This window comes from Chelonia mydas, chromosome 8, assembly GCF_015237465.2.
Source record: "Chelonia mydas isolate rCheMyd1 chromosome 8, rCheMyd1.pri.v2, whole genome shotgun sequence".
NCBI lineage: Eukaryota > Metazoa > Chordata > Testudines > Cheloniidae > Chelonia > Chelonia mydas.
In genome coordinates this window covers 87,075,879-87,095,416 of record NC_057854.1, presented here as the reverse complement: position 1 = coordinate 87,095,416, position 19,538 = coordinate 87,075,879, and the positions used below count along the sequence as shown (strand labels likewise).

At 40.6% G+C, this 19,538-nt stretch overlaps 1 protein-coding gene across 4 annotated transcripts in view; it reads left to right on the top strand.

The window, feature by feature from the left end:
* SGIP1 (SH3GL interacting endocytic adaptor 1) overlaps window positions 1-19,538 on the top strand; it is a 182,017-nt gene that overhangs the window by 130,701 nt on the left and 31,778 nt on the right. For 3 of the 4 annotated variants that reach the window (XM_037907616.2, XM_007063421.3, XM_043520891.1), the window contains 2 exons: window positions 343-469; window positions 7,200-7,259. In XM_037907616.2, the coding sequence (XP_037763544.2) occupies window positions 343-469; window positions 7,200-7,259 (187 nt within the window). Of the gene's footprint in view, window positions 1-342; window positions 470-5,689; window positions 5,696-6,203; window positions 6,264-7,199; window positions 7,260-19,538 lie in introns of all 4 variants that reach the window. The other variant, XM_043520892.1, reaches the window with a different exon arrangement.

Genomic DNA, 19,538 nt, shown 5'->3' with positions numbered 1-19,538 from the left:
TCCTGTTTGTTTTAAAATTTTATAGCACTGTCAAGTTTTTGAAAATTGTAAAAATATTTTATGGCCCGAGAGGATAAAACAGACTTAGACTTGCAAGACAGAATTTTACACCGATTTTCCGAGACCCTATCTTCTTTAAAGCCTCATTTGTATTAAAGGTGTGACACCCATTAAGATCCACATTATTTACTGTGCGTGACACAAGGATCCCAGAAGAAGATATTAAGATTACTGGTGTATATAAAGCCTTATGTCCTGTGTTCAGAGGCATCTGTTTATATTTGGTGTAAATGTTACAATATGTATATTTTTAATCTTGCGTTATTTTGTGTTTTTCTACAGTCCAGGCCTTTTAGCCCTCCTATTCACTCATCCAGTCCTCCTCCGGTAGCACCTTTAGCCCGTGCTGAAAGTACTTCTTCCATATCATCCACCAATTCCTTGAGTGCAGCCACTACTCCCACAGTTGGTAAAAACCACAGGTTTCTTTTGTAATCTTTTATAGAGTTGAATGGCTTTTTTAAAAACTTGAGTTTCTGAAACCCTCTACTTTGTTATATCATTTTCTAAATTTTTGCTTTCATGTTCATATTCTTTTAAAGCAGTTTAAGTGAAAGAGTAATCCAGGTATGAAATATTAAACGGATACCCAGCATATACATGAGTTTTCTTGTTCTGTTGGATATAAAAGTGTGTTAAGAGTATGGGTATTTGGTAACAGTAGAAGATATCACCAATGAAGTATGGTTTTAGTATTAATCGATATCTATAAACTTAGTCAAAAGAAGAATGGGAACATTTTTCTTTTCCTTTTTGGCGGGAGGTGGGTTACGGGGAGCCAAGATTTGAAATTGGATGGTGGCATCCTGGAAACAATTACTCCTAAACTGTGTCGAGTTTTCAATGTGATATTTGCCTTTAAACTAATAGATAGCAAAACTTTGGGGTCTTGCAAAAGCTTTAGAACTTTTCAAAACAATTAGGGTTTCTGATACATCTTACAACTTGGAAAAATGGTGCAGTTTCCTTCTAGAGGAAACTAAAACACTCTTTAAAAACTTGATTCACTTGCTAAGTAGATAAGGTAACATTTTCTGTAGTGGGAAAAAATAAATACAAAAAATATTGTAAGGCTGACAGCTCCTAGGTTTGGATGTTTTGAGTCATGGCTTTCTTCCTGTGGGGCTCCTCCCGTCTCTTTCTCGATACAGGAAACTCTTTTATTCTCTCTGTCTCTGCCTCTTTCTCATTTACGAGGTTTTTTGCTCCGTATCCTCTTATGGACTCTTATCTGCTGCAGACTCCAGGTCTCTTTTTTTCCCCTCTCTCTCTCATATTCCCTCTGTCTTCATCAAGACACCTCTCTCTCGCTTCTGTAGATCTTCAGTCCCTTCTTTGTTCCAGGTGTTCTCCTCATTTTCCATTGTTTTTGCCCCTTATCTCTGTCCCACTGTCATCGCTGTTTCTGACTGAACTACGTCTCACCAGTTTTCCTACCGCTTGCTGCTTACATTCTCCATTTTCTTTCAGGACCATTTTCAGTTCAATTACTATATGGGATTTGCTTCGTGGGGGAAGGGGACTTGCACTACCACTGAAATTGTTTTTCCTGGCTAGTCTGAAATAACCAGTGTAGCTCTCCCACATGGAAGCCAATTTGCTATTGTTAAATGTTCAAACCCAGGACATCTGAAAATCAAAATTAATTAACTCAAGTGTGTGTGTTGTCCCCACTTTGATATTGAATGGCATTACGTTTGGAGATCCTTGAAGTATAGTATTAACAAACAGGCTTTATTCCTAATACAAAGAGAGGATTTTAGGAATTGTTTTTGTTTGTTGAAAATGGAGGTGGTTTGAGTCTGAAACCTAGATTCAACCTTTCTTCTCAAACGTGAAGAAAGTCTAGATCTGAATGTTTGCAGTTTGCATCTGTCTCTGGCTAAAACCCAAGGGCATTTTCATTTCTTTATGTATTGTTTGCTGTAGCTTTGATTTATTAGGTCTCCGTTCTACCATTTTTTCATTTTCCAGTTGCCTTCTTTACGTTTGTATCCTCTGTTCCCATTTCCAGGTGGTCACCATTACAGCAGTAGCATGTCCCTGAAATAAATGCATTTCAACCAGTCCAAATTAGGATGTATTTTCCTCTAATGCACAGAGGACTGTGTTCATCAAGGATCTATACTCTGTATTTGCTAAATGTCATGAGGACTAAATGGCAAAAAATGTGAGATTTGTAATTCTCATATAACATCTCTGAAATTGGTATTCATTAACATAGGTTTTCATTTAATATTTGGATCCTTATCAGTGAGCACACTTTGAAAATAGAATAGCAGATAGCATAAAGAAAGCAAGTGTAAATAAAGAACACGCTGATTTGTGTTTCAGATATGCTGTGAAAAGTTTGAATGAAATTTAGATGAGTCTCCAGGCAGGTCTAACTGTTGAGATAAATATGCCATGTTTTGCCAACACTTCAGCATTCGTGTTATGACTGGATTGAACAATCTTTTCCAATGTAAGAAAAATAAAAATGCTTCCCCTCCTTAATCATGTTGAATTCCTTTCTACCTATTTAATTTCCTGGACATATATATTTTGTCAGTGGAAGGAAAATCTCTCTACTTCTCTCATATATGATTTTCATTCCATTCCTTCAGTCGGTATAGAATGTACCAGGAGGAGAACACAAGACAATGTTGCAAAAATACTTCCTTTAAGGTTCTATCACAAAAAAGCAGCTACTGGTATTTAGTTACCCTTTTCATTGTTGGATTGTACTTTTGGGGGATGAAAGCAATACTAGTTGAGGTGAAGGTTACAGCTTTAAGCATCAGATCAAGGTTATTGGGGTAGAACTTTGGTATAAGTGAATTACTCTGAGTGATAGGTGAACTGCAAAAGGTTCAGAGGTTTGATCAGAGCAGCATCCAAAAAGGAGATGCTTATTATAATAATCACTGAACTATCTAAACTTCTTTTGTTTAATTGCTAATCTCACAAGAAGTAGGTAGCTTTTGTCTGAATAAGGGGTTTAAGATCTGATCTTCCTAATTATACTGAGATAGTTCCCACGTCAAGATAATAAATTAAATTGTTCTTGTGCAGTAGGAGCACACAGTACAATTACCTTAAAAATGAGAGAGCCTGCACAGCTGCATATCACAAGATCTATGGAATGTTCTATGCGTGCCATCTTGAATTTGTTCCTTCAGGAAATTAATCCCTGCGGCTGCTGCTTAAGCTTTTAAAGTGTTGGGTTTTTTCAGTTTTATTGGATGTAGGCAATGCTTCCAATAAACAATATTTAAATTGCTTTGAAGATGCACCCTTCTAAAAGCTACCTAAGTGACCCTGGTCACCGACACTTCATCTGGAGCAAATTGAAAATTGTGGCTCCTATATTGCCCTACAAAATTCCACTATGTCTTGTAGGATTTCCACCCTTTTGAAGAGGTAACAGTGCAGGGAAGCTGCTTCCTTTTTGGTAAAGCAAGTGCAGAAGGTACAGTTCTATCATGACTCTTCCCTCCCTTGCCCCTCCCATTTTTTCTAATGGCCCCTGTGTTACGTTGAATCTCTAATTTGAAAGAAGTAATATTTTTGCATGAGGAAGTATACATACTAGAAAGGGCAAGTCTAATTCCTTCCAGAGGGGCTCACTCAGCCAGTCGCAGTATATCTCTATATACCATGGCATCATTACAGGGTTCCTATTTTAACACAGATGAGTTATTACTGAATAAATTCTTCAATGCACTAGCCACAGACAGGCTTTTCTTTAGCATCAGGAATGAATGTCTTCTCCCTTCATCTTTTTAGTAAACAAGTGTATTTATTGTAGCCGTTAACAGGACAGCCATGCACTCCATTTCACATTCTAGTTCCTCTGTGTCCATATGAACCCTCTTCCTGAGTAGTGTTGGAGTGTGGGAGCATATTCCTCAGATATATCTTTGTTTTGCCGAAGTCCCCCTTCATTTGTCCATGTCACAAGCCACATGGGAGTGCTTACTGCTTTCTCCCAGAAGCAGAGTGGTTCTGAGGGGTGATTGAAATGACCAGTTGATTTAGAATCGAAATGTATCCTTGTCATGTTACCTGGAAGTGTGCACAGATGTTAGCAGAGAAGGCAGAGGTAGGCGGTTTTTTGAGAGGTATCAGCAGTTCCAAAGCATTGGCAAACTTTCATGGATTATTGTGTTATCGTTTCATATAGAGGTAATTCAAGTGCCACTCAGAAACCAACAGCAACCCACCCCATGTGTAGTGGGGCGGCTGCCCCACTCCCACAGAATTGGGGTTAAAGGCAGCCCTGGAGAGGGCTGCGGCTGGGAAATGGAGTGAGAACAGCTGGGGGAAGCTGTGGGGAAGCAGCCACAGCTGTGGCCAGCTCAATTAGGGCCCAGCTGGCCCTATAAGAGGTCTGAGGGCCAGAAGCTGGAGAAGCTGCTGAGGAACATACAGTACCTGAAATGGAGCAGCGCTGGGGAAGGGCAGAGGGAGCTGGGGAGCTCCAGCCTGGTAAAACCTCAGGCTGCAGGCCTTGGTGAAGGCCTACAAAGGTACTGGGGCTGCAGAGGGGCAGCCCAGAGGTAGGCAAAGGCAGCAGGTCCTGACCCCTTGCCAATGATGAGTGGCCACTAGACTGCAGTCTGCCCCAGTGAGCGGGGGCTAGATGATGACTGGCAGTAGCCACTGAGGCAAGGTGGGTCTAGAGGGTTGGGGGTTCCCTGGGAGGGGAGACCCAGAGTGGGGGTCCTGCTGGGGCAGAACCCCAGGGAAAAAGGCACCAGGGTCCAGGAGGGACACGGGGCCAGCGGCAGGCGAGACACCGGCCTGCAGAGGGTGCTCCAGTGCTGGTGAAGAGCTAATTCCCTGGACTACCAGCAGGAGGCGCCGCATCAGAGAGCATTGCCCCGCTACACCGGGATTCCCCAATGTAATAGAAAGGTTAATGTGTGACTCTCTCTATGTCCACTGAATATGCCATTGGCTGCTTCCATTTTAACCTGATGTTGATTTTTTGCTACAAATTAATGGGGACAGAGGCCGCGGGTAGGCCTATGCTAAAGCAAATAAAGTTGTATGTTTTTGCTGCCAAAAGAGTGTTGAATAAGAACATAAGAATGGCCATACTGGGTCATATGAATGGTCCGTCTAACCCAGTATCCTGTCTTCCGATAGTGGACACTGTCGGACGCTTCAGAGAGAATGAACAGAGCAGAGCAATTATCAAGTGATTGTCCAGTCCCAGCTTGTGGCAGTCAGAGGTTTAGGGATGTCCAGAGCATAAGCTTGCGTCCCTGACCATCTTGGCTAATAGCCATTGATGGACCTATGCCTATCCTCCATGAGCTTATCTAATTATTGTTTTTTAGCCCGGTTGTACTTTTGGCCTTCACAACTTCCCCTGGCAATGAGGTCCACAGGTTGACTGTGTATTGTGTGAAGTAGTACTTCCTTTAAGCTGCGGCAGAGAGGCAAGCAAACAGTGGTTGGCTTAAGGCAGCTTTGTGTCATTAAAAGAAAAGAGCAGTAGTTGTGGAACATTCGTAGCTCAGAGCCTACATTAGCAGTGACTCATAGTCAAAACTACATCTGACCACTCCTGAACTAGCCTCTTAGAAGGGGATCTCTGTACTTACATTTGACAACCCCACAGGTTTACCTTGTGGCACAGTAAGTGGTCTTGTCTTTTTTTTATATTTTTTTGAATTTTTTTAAGCGTATTGGACTTGCATTGTGTTGAGGCACAGATGTACTGGCTGCTCTTTAGACTTATATAGTCATAAAAAAGACATTCCCTGATCATTTGTCTGTCCATTTGAAATATGTATCTGTGCCTCAAGTCCAAATATAGTAATGAACAGAGCTTTTAACTATCTCCACTGTGCTGTTAGAGATTTGTTTCCGAGTTGCAAAGATTATACCATTTGATGGACCTTATCCAAAAGAATATTGAACAGAATGATTTTATTTGTCTGTTCTTGTGATTTGGTTTTCTTTCTTTGTTGTTGCTTCTGCAGTTTGAATAACACAAGAAAAAGACTCCATCATTTTTATTTCAGTGACCTTCAAATTATTTTTCTCATTTAAATTCTTATGTTTTGTTGATATAGTACACTGCTTGATTTCATTTGGGATTTGTGTTTTCATTCTTTTGTCTTTTACGTTTCTTTTGCTCATGGTATCAGAAGATGATGCTTTTATTGACAAACTGCCCTCGTTTGAAAGGCGCTGTGAAACGCCTGCAGGTACTGTATTAGCAGAGTGGTTTCAAGAAATCAGGATTAAAACTCCCAAGCCATTGTCTCATAAAAATGCCTATAAAACTTACGGACATGCTTTCTCCTCAACCACCATGAATGTCCAGTGCATATGACACAGGTTTTAAAATGGAACTTGTACCACAAAAAATAGCAGCACATTGCATGACAGTTTCTCAGTGACCAAAAAGATTGAGAGAGGGGATATGCTACTGCTTTGTGAATTTAAATTGAAGGAATAAATTTAACTGCTCAAAAATACATTTTCTAATTATTTCAAAAGTACGTAATATCTATGATGTTTGTTCTCCAATCTTCTCAAGTTTCTTCTCTACTTTCAAGGTGGTGTGAGTCCAGGTAAATTGGTAATTCTGGAGGGAAGGGGACAAAATTCAGTTAGACACCTTCTACTCCAGGTGCTCCACCTGGAATTTTATGTCCTAAAATACAATTTTAAAAAATACATACATTTTACAATAAAAATATTTTTAACACCAACAGACAATGCAAAGTACAGCATCCTGCCCAATACAGTTTGCTAATCCTATTTAAGCACCATAGAGACACCACTGGAGATGAAGAGCATAATGCAAGTGACGAAGTTTGTCAAAACAAGTGCAGTTAAATATACTAACCCAGCCTGCATGAACAGGAAGCCTCTTCTACTCCATTCATAGGCAACTACTATCAAGCGGGCAAAAACACCCCTCCATCTAGTCTTCCATAGCTTGCTTTTTGCTTTCTGTTTTCTAAACCAAAAAACAGAGTTAAACACCATCCCCCTTTTCCTTGCACGTTAACGGCTTGCAGTGCCTCTTCCCTCCCCCATAGTGAGATAAGTTACCTGCTCTGTGACTCACACTGTGTCCTTCTCTCTCCCTCTCCTTAACCTTTCCCATCCCGCTTCAACTCCTGGCCATACAGAGAATGAACAGCCTTCCCTCGTTTGGTTTGACAGAGGAAAGTTTTATTTGACTTTTGAAGGTAAGTAGTACATAGCATATCAGCTTGTAACTTACTCCCCTTTGCTCTTACTATTTAAGTCCTACGGTTTACTTCAAAAGTTCCCTTCTAACTTTTTGTATGAAAATGCTATGGCTACTTAGATGACATCATATCACAAGTTCAACAAGGATCATTTAAATTTGATTTGTACATTTGTCTCCCTTCAATTAATTTTTTTAAAGGACAAAAAGAGACTATTCTTATGTAAATCATGAATATATTCTACAGAACAAAATCACTTATATTGCCAAGGAACTTGACTCTGTCAACCAGGGCTTCTTTTTACACTCTTCTGCAAACCACTTGGTACACTAAATGTATCGCTACACAATATGATAACTGAAACCTAAATTACTATTTTATTTTCTATTGGCCTTTACCCTCTTCTGGGTGATTTAACTAGCATTAGCCCACTGCCCATTTTAAACTTCCTAGAAAACCTGTGACATACTTAAGGTATATTGGAGAGTAATGTGAAAATAACATCTGTATGATTATCTTGAGGGTACTACTTATCATTTTGTAAAAGTAGGAAATCAGGAAATGTGCCCTACAGCTGCTGTACAAAATTCATCAGCATCTGCATAATCCCAGCATTGTATCTAATTAATTTTCAGTCAGTCTATAAAATTGAGTTATCCTTCTGAATTAGTGAGCTGTCCAATTAGTCTGTTCACTTTGAATTACACGTAACCTTTACCAACTCTTGTATTATAGTGGAGTCTGTAAAGTCTGTTCCTTATAAATTCTTGTTTTCAGGGATTTATTTAAGTCAATTTTAAAAACTCACTTGAGGCTAAAAATGCAATCATCTATCCTGGAAACAAATTAAAACACAATCTGTTTGACCTTTAAGTTTTAAGTGTGTGCAAAAGAAAAAAAGTCCACTTTACTGTCTGGGTGGTTTACGTGAGTTTATTGCTAATAAGAATTACCAGGTTGACAGCACTGGAGACTGAAGTCGTCTGTGTATAAAGAGAATAGGCACCGTGGGCAAAAGTAGTGCAAGCTGCCCCTCCCCACTCGGACCTCGAACTTGACCTAGGGGGACTAACTTTAAGAGGTGAAAGAGTAATTGAGTCTCCATGCCCATTCAGTGTTTAGCCTGCCATTAGAGATGACTAGACAAATCTGATCGTGGCTTAGTGAATTGGGCACCTGTCTAATAGAGATTGGACTGAGACCATCAATTTTCCCATAGGCAGCAGATTAGCTATCAAATGGTGGTAACTGTAGGACGCTAGCAACTTAGACAGATGGTGTATCTATGGCTAATTTGAATAGAACAGGAGTGAGTAATCTTCTAGGCCATCCAGTTCCTCCGCTTTTTGATATTTAAAAAGTTTTGGCTGAGTTATTAACATTGGAAAATCAGCTGCTGTTTACCCATCGTGCCTGTTTTACAGTAAGGCTATAAAATACCTGTACTACAAGTCTTATGGTCTATTTGCCTACTTGGATGAGGGGAGTCTTAGTGCTTTTAAATTGTGCTGCAGAGATGTGAAGCTTATGTTGTGGTGTTTCGGGAAGTATATAGATTATATTTTAACATTACTTCTTGAGCTAGAATGTGGGTCAGGCAGATGGGCAAGGAGGGATAAAATCTGATTCCTAACTTATGGCAAGCTTCTCAAAATTTCCAGGGTTTTAAAATAAAATTTATATAGTACTTATACACAGTATTTGGGAGGAGTTATAGTCCTCTCTCAGCATTTTAGAGGTGGGTATATTCTATCCAGGACTGAGTCCAATTCAGGAGCTGTAAGGCAGGCAAAGGGTGGTAGACAGACAATGGACAGTGCTTCAATAACCTCAATAAATCAATTTGGTTTTAAATAAAAACATGAGTATCATTCTTACAATCTTTTCATCTGAATATCCATTGGAAGATGCCAAGGTTAAACTCCCTTAGGGTTTTACAAAATCTGTGATGGAATTATTTCTTTCCTTCTTGTCATTGACTTTATCCCAAAGGTTGTCGTATCAGTGGATCTGTGAGATCTGGCATCTTATTCTACAGTTGTTTCCAACTGTTTGGATTAGAAGATATCCAGAGTGAAGATGTGCCAAGTCTTGTTTCTTAATTTAGAATCCTTGAAAAAAGGATAATAAGGAGGAGGCAAATCATAGGAGTCTCATCACTGTCTTGCTATCTGAAGTCTTCTATGATTGTGCTTATGTTTACTGCTAGTTGCTTCTTTGGATGCCCTAATTCTTAAACAGATCTTTTCATCATCAAGGAGCCAGGTGATTTGGGGGACTTACTACTTTTTTTGTTTGTAGATAACTTAGAAAGTTTTCCTCTGAATCAGAACCAAAAAAGCATTCTTTTTCTTTTCCCTCTAGTAAAAGTTTCCCAAACAGAAAACTCTTTGGCTTCTGTGTGTACTATTTCAGGTTTCTTCTATAATAACTCTATTATGGGTAAACAATCCTAGAATCTGCTTTCATCACTCAGCATTTAGATTGTTGAACACATCAGCTGGCTTTCAGCATCTTCTGTGATTAGAGTTATAGCTGCCAAGAATTTCCTTTGAGCTGCTAATATCTTGAATAATCTGACATGGCTCAACTGAGGTAAAGTGCCCATATTCCATCTCCTACCAGATATTTTTCTTAGGCTTCATTTAATGAAGTTGTTGCCAATATAATGCCAAACTGGTTCTGAAACAAGGAGGGTGTCTTGGAACAGAGTATTCAAGAACTGGGGTATGGGTTACCCTCTTGACTAAGATCAAGTGCAGTATACAATCACTAGACCACTGGTAAAAATTCGGGCAGACTGATTATCAAATATTTGTAACAGATCATCCCTAAATTGCACAGAAAAAGGTTTTTGATAATTGTGATCTCTTAGCTTTGATGTTTAATGACATTCTTACTCTAGGTAACAGTTCTGTACTGGGAAAGGGAATGGACACAATACCCTGATGGGACTTTCTTGATTGATTTCTATGATAAAAACAGTTACTCTCTTCTCTTATATGAAGACTGACTACAAAGTTCTAAGGTGTATATTCTACCATTATCATTATTTATTTAATCCCAATTAGTTTATTTTCCCCCACTTTCATTCTTAACCTTCAGTATTGCAACAGTTTTTATAATCTGATTTTTGTGTGCTTTCTTATACTATTCCAACAGACTTTTTCTTTCAATGAATTTTTACAAGTTAAACATAAAATTGTAAAAACAAAGAATATTATTGCTGTCACAAATACTATATATGTGGATCAGTGTAATCTCCTAATTGGTTTATGGAGACCACATCATCTGTTTTTTCCCTTAATAGTACAAAAGCAAGGGGATAGCCAGTGAAATGGAAAGGCCATGCATTTAAACCTGCATTTACACAAATCTAAAGCCAGAATGTTAAAACCACCGTCAACTGACAGGGTTTAGGAAGAAATTTCCCTGTGGGCAGGTTATTTCATAATTGTCCATAACAGGAGTATCTGGCATCTTCTTTCAAAGCATTTGGTATTGGCCGCTGTTGTAGAAAGGATACCAAGCTAGGTGTACTAAGTTAGAGAGTGAAGAAGAAAATCCTGTACCTAGCTCCCTCTTTGGATAGACATGTCTGCAGATGCAAGAGAATTACATATTCCTTCAAAAGTTAATTGTTTCTAACATTCATTAAATTGGCTCAGCAATCCCCAGATTAGAATGCAATACATGACTCAGCCAAGTATGTTGGGCCATCTCATTTTGAGATAATACATTGGCCATTGTAGACACAGCGGATGTGTAGGCTTGAAGATTCACATTTTGAAAAGCATGGCAGAGTTCTATTGTTAGACGTTAAGTACTGCCGCCAATCCTATACACACACAACCATTCAGTTACTCAGGTAGTCATGTCTGGTGGAGCTGTTCTGACCAGTTGACAGTTTGCTGAATATCAGCTGCCTCTGTTCAGAATAGTCAGATCGTGTTTACTGAGAGAAATTTCCCTCTGTTTCATCGACAAAGCTAGATGTGGCCCGGTCATGGAGTTGGGTTTCACTGGGATTCGTGTCTGGAGGAGACAATTGGGATTTCTTCTCTGGAGTGATTTGGCAGATTTCCTCACCTTGGTTCTGAATGTGCTGGGGGGAACCATAGTCTGTGGCCTGTGAGGTGGACCTATACTCCTTGTGGCTTGTGAAAGCAAGTGAGGTATTGGATCCACTGATGTTAAACAGAGTTGGCTTTCTCAATCTGTGTGAGGAAGAAGTGAGCTTTGGTTCCCCAGATATCCTCAGAAGGCCTTCAGCAGGTAGGCCCTAAGATTCTGCTCTGTCTCCTGGACTCTTGTTCAGTTTCCTATCAGCAATCCCCTTCCTCAAAGAGAAGGTGTTGGTGGCATGGATGGAGGGGCTTTGTAGGTATGATAGTACTACCTTAGGCAGTATTGTATTTTGCCAGAGATTCTCTGCTGGTTGTCAATAGGAAAAGCATGTACAAATGGTATACCCATCCCCCCCAGTCCTTGATTCACTCCTTCTCAAACTAATAGGGTGGCAATGTCTCAGCAGCAGCTGACCCACCCTTGTTCACCCCACCCCTGTTCTACATGCAGATCCCCAATGGGTAATCTGGACCTTTTTGTATATCTTGATGAGTACATGCTAGAAAAATTGTGAGACAATAATACAGGTTGTTTGAAATGAATACAGTTGAATAAAGCAATTGCACTTCTACATATTATAACTCTAATTTTGCAATATTCCTTTATCTATCCTTAAGTTTTGGAGTCCAGATTTATTTTTGGATTTGACCTATGAGTTGTTCTACAATGGTATAAAAGGAGATCTACAGCATTTGGAATTTGTTAGCACTATTAACTCAGTGAATGATACACCAGAAAAATGGATTTCTTGCTAAAGATGAAGTCAGCTACTGTAGATTTGGGAATCGGGTGATATATGGAAGGGTTCTGCATGATTTTGTTCTGATGTTATGCCATCTCAATGTTTGTTCAAAGTTGACTATATTGAACTATCCCGTCTGGGGACAGTATATATTCAAAAGTATGTATTCCAGTATTCCAGCAATTGCAAGCAGTGGTGCGGCTCAGTCATTCTTACCTATGTGTCATGAAAACCCATTTTCACTACCACTTACAATGTAGCTACCAAAGTTGCAGTTGTTGAAGGTTTGAATGCTTCTTTTTGCTAGTGTAGACAAGACTACGGGAACAGAGAGAGGGAGAGAGAAGAAACATGTCCGATTCTTTTGGAACTTGTATGGTGCTGGTATACTCATTGGATGAGTGTTGACTAGATAGGGAACATGACCTTCTGATTAAGGCTCAGGAATTGGTGTTGGGACATCTGGGTTCTGTTTCTGCCTGTGTCATGGATTTCTTGTGTGACCTTGGCCTAGTCATCTGAGCATCAGTTTCCTTATTGTAGAAAGTGAAATAACAATATTTAACCCTCAGAACACCTCTGTGAGGTAGTTAACTCATTAATGTTTGTAAAGTGCTTGGAGACCTGTTATATCAATTTAGACGGAATATATTAGTCCCAAAAGTTAAAGGTGTCAATATGACCCTGTCACTGTCCAACATTAAACAGTGTTAAACAAGTTTCAGGGTTTGGTACATAGGGACTTTAGCCTGCTTAGTTCCATGGGAAACACACCACTACAAAATCTTTGTGACCCTTTATTAAAGATACAAAAAAGAAGGAAAAACAATTAAAGCTTTTGAAATGTAAAGTATTAAATAGGACTTTCATTTTAATAGCAGCCCTTGTTCCTTTAGATCAGGGGTCGGTAACCTTTCAGAAGTGGTGTGCCGAGTCTTCATTTATTCACTTTAATTTAAGATTTCGTGTGCCAGTAATACATTTTAACATTTTTTAGAAGGTCTCTCTCTATAAGTCTATATATTATATAACTCAGCTATTGTCATATGTAAAGTAAACAAGGTTTTCAAAATGTTTAAGAAACTTCATTTAAAATTAAATTAAAATGCTGATCTTATGCCGCCAGCCCGCTCAGCCCGCTGCCATCCTGGGGTTCTGTTCACCTAGGCTGGCAGCAGGCTGAGCGGGGCCTGCGGCCGGGACCCTGGCTGGCAAGGGGTTGGCAGCCAGAACCCCAGACTGGCAGCAGGGAGTGGGGCTGGGACCGGCGACCAGCGCCCCAGACCGGCAGTGGGCTGAGCGGCTTAGCCTGCTGCCACTCAGCCCGCTGACGGTCTGGGGTCCCAGCCCTGCCCACATAGAGTGGGTACCTACCTTCTCCCTGGTTCTAGCCCATTCTCTTCCTCTGCTCTGCACTGAGCTGAGGATGGGAGTGCACTGAGCACAGGGGTGGGGGTGAAGGAGCAGGCTGGGGGTTGGGGTGCAGGGTCTGGCCAGGAGCTAGAATGAGGGAGGGGGGTCATGGTTGGGGCAGGAGGTTTGGGGGTGGAGCGCTTACCTGGGAAGCTCCCATTTGGTGCAAGGGGTGCAGGTGGGAATGTGGGGGGGTGGGGAGGTGCAGGAGCTCCCGTATGGTGCTCAGGGTGGGGGGTGGGAATGTTAGGGGTGCAGGAGTCAGGGCAATGGGTGGGGGGGGCTGGGTATGTGTGGAGGGTGCTGGAGTCAGGGCTGGGGTTGTGGGGGGGTGCAGGGGTCGGGAGGAGGCTAGTGTGTGGGGCGTGCAGAGGTCAGGGCAGAGCGCTGGGTGTGTGTGAGGGGGTGGAAGGGTCAGGGCTGGGGGTGTGTGGCAGGGTGCAGGGGTCAGGGCAGAGGGCTGGGTGTGTGGGCTGGGGTCATGGGGGTGCTCCCAGCCTGAGCGGCTCACAGTAGGGGGCTGGAGGGGATATGCCCTGATTTCACCCCACGGCCCCGTCCCCATCTCGTCTCTGCCTCCTCCCTGGAGCAGCAAGTGCGCTGCGGCTCCGCTTCTCCCCCTCCCTCGCAAGGGCCATCAGCTGATCAGCAGCAGGGAGGGAGAGGAGGAGGGGCAGGAACCCAGCAGGCTGGGGGAAGAGGCGGGGGAGGAGGAACTTGCTTGCTCTGCTGCAGCAACCGGCAGGACCAAGTTTCTTCACCCTGCACCGGAGAAAAGTGGGCTGGGGCGGGCAGGATTTTTAATGGCACGCTGCTGCCTGCCAGGGTCCCGGCCTGGGTTCGGCAGCGGGCTGAGCGGGGCCGGCGGCTGGGACCCAGCAGGCAGCAGCGTGCCATTAAAAATTGGCTCACGTGCCACAGGTTGCTGACCCCTGCTTTAGATGGAGAGAATGTTTAGAAGGGGAGAAGGGGAACCTCGTCTGACAGTCTCTTCGATGACCATAAAGATGGTCCTTTCGGGGAAAAGAGAAAAGTTAGTTGAGCTGGGCTGGAGCTGTTGCTGTTGTTAAAGACCAGTCCTGTTTCCTAGAAGGCAAAATAAGACAAAACACCCAAAAGGGAAAAGAAAAGAACAACAAAGATAGAAGCTGTATTTTCTGTCTCTGGTGTTGACTCTCACTTGCAGCCTTGCTTCTGGAAAAACCCAGACTGTGCACACAGTCTGATCAGCTAGTCTGAGACCTGGCAAGCTTGGGCTGGCGTCGGGCTATTCAAGATGTTGCGTTTAGCTGTCTTTCCTGTTCACAGGCTTACAGCAATGTCCCCCCCCCAAAACCCAAACAAACAAAAACAATTTTGGCCAGCTAATCCCTACTCTTATTAGAAAGAAGGAAACAAGAGAGAGATAAGAACTAGGGAAGGAAGAGACAAAGTCTCACATCCAGATGGTGTTTGGGATTGAGCTGGTGAAGGTGGCAGTGCCATCTGGCTCTTGCTCTGGTCTGGTCTGGTCAAGACCTCTCTCAGGATTAGAATGAAGAAGGTCCAGGGTCCCAGCAGATGGTGGGGGTGAAGTTCACTGCTTCCCCTTCTTTCAGTCTACCAGTGTCATGATAGCCTCTGTGCATTCGTATTTTCCCCCCTCCAACTTTCCCTTTTTTTTAAGAACCCCAAAAGGTACTGATGGGCATAATAGTCTGTCCCCTTGTTATTTTGTCCACCAATTAGGCCTGATTTCTAACACACCAGTTTTGGTTCATTAATTTCCAGTCCCACACTTTCCTTGTTTACCATGATCTTAACACGGTCCTTGAGTTACATCAGTAGGCTGTTTTGGTTGGATTAATTCAGTCTTTCTGTGTTCCTTTATCGATCGACATGTGATGTTATACTTTATAAACTGGTGCTCATTTTTTACAGCTGAGCTCACAATTAGGTAAATTTGTTGGCCCAATTATCACAACAGATGCTTAGATGAAAGGTGCTGTGTTGTGTAAGTACAAAGTTTTATTATTTCGTATCCAAGGTAGTTAGACCAGCTGTCGTTTTTAAATGTTTATTTCTCCCTGAGTGCTACAGAAAGTTTGTAATAGTTTTGTTATGAAACTGGCATGCTAACTTGCAGATATACACCAGCATTTTTTAAAGCAACATTTACTACTGGCAGCATTTTATGCTAAGATGTGTAGCATCTACCACCACTGCTGTGATAAAATCAAATACCATGGCATGGTAAGTGCTTGTTTTGTGGTGCCTGCCATGCTGCCATCAGTCTAACGTGGTTTCATTCCAGGAAGCAATATATCTAAATAAAGATTTTTTTTTATCACTTCCACATATGAAGTATAGCATCAAAACAGGGAAAGAGGATGAATGTTAAAATAGATTGCATTGGTTGGATAAGACAATTGGCAAAACACCAGATTTGGCTTTTGTCTAATATAAAACCTAGTTTAACCTGGCCTAAAAACCCAGATGCATCATTTCCTCTGTGTACCCAAGGGATGGTTAGAGATGCATTAAAGTCTAGAGTTACACTCAAGTTCAGGATTTTTTAAAAAGCAATTGGATAACCTAGCAAGTTGTTTCAAGAGATTGGAAACTGATCTACCAAACTGATGGTGCTTAATATGACTTACATCACTAATTTTCCTTTGTAAGTTACCATGTATTCCATGGATTACTGAAAAATGTAGCAAGGTAACATAGGCAGAGTTTTATCATTTGGGCAGTAAGCTGAAGCAAAGCCACAAAAGGCAATAAATAAAAATGCAGTTTTGATACAGACGTGACAAAATCAATGCTTGGATCATCATCTGCGCAAAAAAATTATATAAAAAAATCAACAAAGGTGTTGGATACCTCTATGTTAAAGGAGAAAGAATAGACTAGACTTTTTTTAAAAAGTAGCAGTAATTCATCATTCACAGTGGAGGTTTTTAATTGGGGAAGGTGCACCATGAATTTAAAAACAGGTACTTTCTGTCCTCCTTGAATTTATAGCAATAAAATGAAAAACTACACTGTTATTTAGTACAATAGATGGGTCTTTGATAAAATTAAATGGTTAAATCATATTAAGAGAATTAAAGGAGGCACTGAACTTGAAAAATTCACAGGCTACATTTGCTGCTATATAGATTCAATTTATACTGTTTCTTAATCCATTAATTTTTTAAAATTTGCCTATTTTAATAAATCTCAATGACCCAAATGCTGGTCCAGAATAAGGCAATATCTCATTATGGTATTTCACTTGATATTCTCTGTGCAATGACTATAATCTACCCTATCTAGGTCATTTAATTTAGTATGCATAGGTTCAATTGCTATGCTGCTTCTCAGAGAATTGATAAGGAAAGCCAAGGGACAAAAGAGAAATCTACAGCCAGCAGTTAAGAACAATAAGAAGGAGATTTTAAAATATATTAGGAACAAAAAGAATCCTGACAATGTTATTGGTCCATTACTAGACGGAAATGGTAGAACTATCAATAATAATGCAGAAAGGGAAGAAATGTGCAATAAATGTTTCTGTTCTGTATCTGGGGAAAAAACAGAGACCATAGTCTCATCATATGGTGAAGACAGCACTCTTTCCATTCCACTAGTCTCTCTAGAGGATATTAAACATAAGCTACTAAAAGTGGACATTTTTTAAATCACCAGGTCCAGATAACTTGTATCCAAGAGTTTTAAAAGAGCTGGCTGAGGAGCTGGCTGGAGCTTAATGTTGATTTTCCATAAGCCTTGGAGCACTGGTGATGTTCCAAAAGGGCAAACAGGATGACCCAGATAATCAAATATCAGAGGGGTAGCCATGTTAGTCTGTATCCACAAAAACAACAAGGAGTCCGGTGGCACCTTAAAGACTAACAGATTTATTTGGGCATAAGCTTTCATGGGTAAAAGTGGGGTTTTTACCCATGAAAGCTTATGCCCAAATAAATCTGCCAGATAATCAAGTCAGCCTGATATCCATTCCGGGCAAGATAATGGAGTGTCTGAAACAGGACTCAGTTAATAAGAATATAAGGGAGAGTAATGTAATGAATGCAAATCAACATGAGTTTATGGATATATTTTTTATGACATTCAAAGTTTGGTTGATAAAGCTAAAATACTGTATTATTGACATAATATACTGTAAGGCAATTGACTTGGTACCACACAACATTTTGAGTTAAAAATTAGAATGAAATAAAATTAACATGACACACATTAAATAGATTAAAAACTAGCTAACTGTTAGGTCTCAAAATGTAACTGTAAATGGGGAATCATCATCAAGCAGGTGTTTCCACTGGGGGGCCCACAGGGATTGGTTCTTAGCCCTATTTAACATTCTTATCAATGAACTGGAAGAAAACATAAAATCATCACTGATAAAGTTTGCAGATGACACAAAAATTGGTGGAGTGGTAAATAATGAAGAAGACACGTCACTGATTCAGAGCGATCTGTCGTCTGGATAGCTTAAGTAAACTGGGCACAAGCAACCGATACGTGTTTTAATATAGCGAAATGTACACATCTAGGAAAAAATAACACAGGCTATGCTTACAGGATGGGGGATTCTATCCTCAGAAGCAATGACTGAAAAAGATTTGGGGGTCATCCTGGATAATCAGCTGAACATAAGCTCCCAAAGTGATGTTATGTCCAAAAGACCTAATGTGATCCTGGGATGTATAAACAGGGGCATCTCAAGTAGGGGCAGAGAAATTATTTTACCTCTGCATTGGCACTCATGTGATTGCTGTTGAAATATTGTGTCCAGCTCTAGTGCCCACAATTCAAATAGGATTTTGATAAATTGGAGAGGGTTCAGAGCCGCGGGAATGATTACAAGATGAGAAAGAAGCTTTACAGTGATTGACTCAAGGAGCTCAATCTGTTTATTTTAACAAAGAAAAGGCTAAGGAGTGACTTGATAGCAGTCTATAAGTGTCTACATGGGTGATGGGCTCTTCAACCTACCAGAGAAAAATATAACACTATCCAATGTTTGGAAGTTGAATCAAGCCAAATTCAGACTGGAAATAAGTCATAATTTTTAACAGTGTGAGTAATTAGCCATTGGAACAATTTACCAAGTGTCATGGAGTATTCTCCATCACCAACAATTTTTCAATCAATATTGGATGATTTTCTAAAAGATATATTCTAAGAATTATTTTGGGGAAGTTCTAGGGCCTCTGTTGTACTAGACTAGATCACAGTGGTCCCTTCTTGCCTTGGAATCTATGACAAGAAATTAAACGTAATGCTATGAAGTCCTACTAAAAATGGAGATTTTTCATCTTCATTGTCAGATCATCCTGCCAAAATGAAAAGTTTATAAAATGTGGACCCTGAAGCAACAATTAAAATCTCTGTAAGGGACGCCACAGTACGTATATTAGCTCGGCCTTCCCGTTAGCCCCCAGTACATGAGTGCATGACTGATGTTAGTGCTGAAAAAATAAGTTAGAGCATCATTAAATTTGAACCTTCTTACATAAAAGCTGTTAGGTATCTCAAGTCATTAACAGAAAAATCTTATAGATTTGTATACAAACTAGTAACTTTTAAAATAATCCAAAATAAGAACCTTGAATCCTAAACCCATTCTGTGAATCTAAAATCTGATGGAACTTATTTTCTTGTTCCTGTTCAGATGCACTTGAATTCAAAAAAGGGGACTGTTGTTCTGAAGAGTATTGAGCAGATAATTGTGGAAATATGAGAGGAGCTGATTTTTATGTGACTTTCACTCTTCAAGATGAGTAAAGTCTCATAAACTCATAAAACTGTGTGGAAATCTCGTGAGGTTGGCTGAAATCTTGGGAAAACACCTCATGAGATTTTGGCACCATCAAACCTGAGTCCTCGTTCTGATTTGGTTTCAGACCCAGGACCCTAGCCTAATTTAGATGCAGTCAATGGGATTTGACCTCTTAAGTGCCTAACCATTTTTGAAAATGAGATTTAGGCTCCTAAATCAGTTAGGT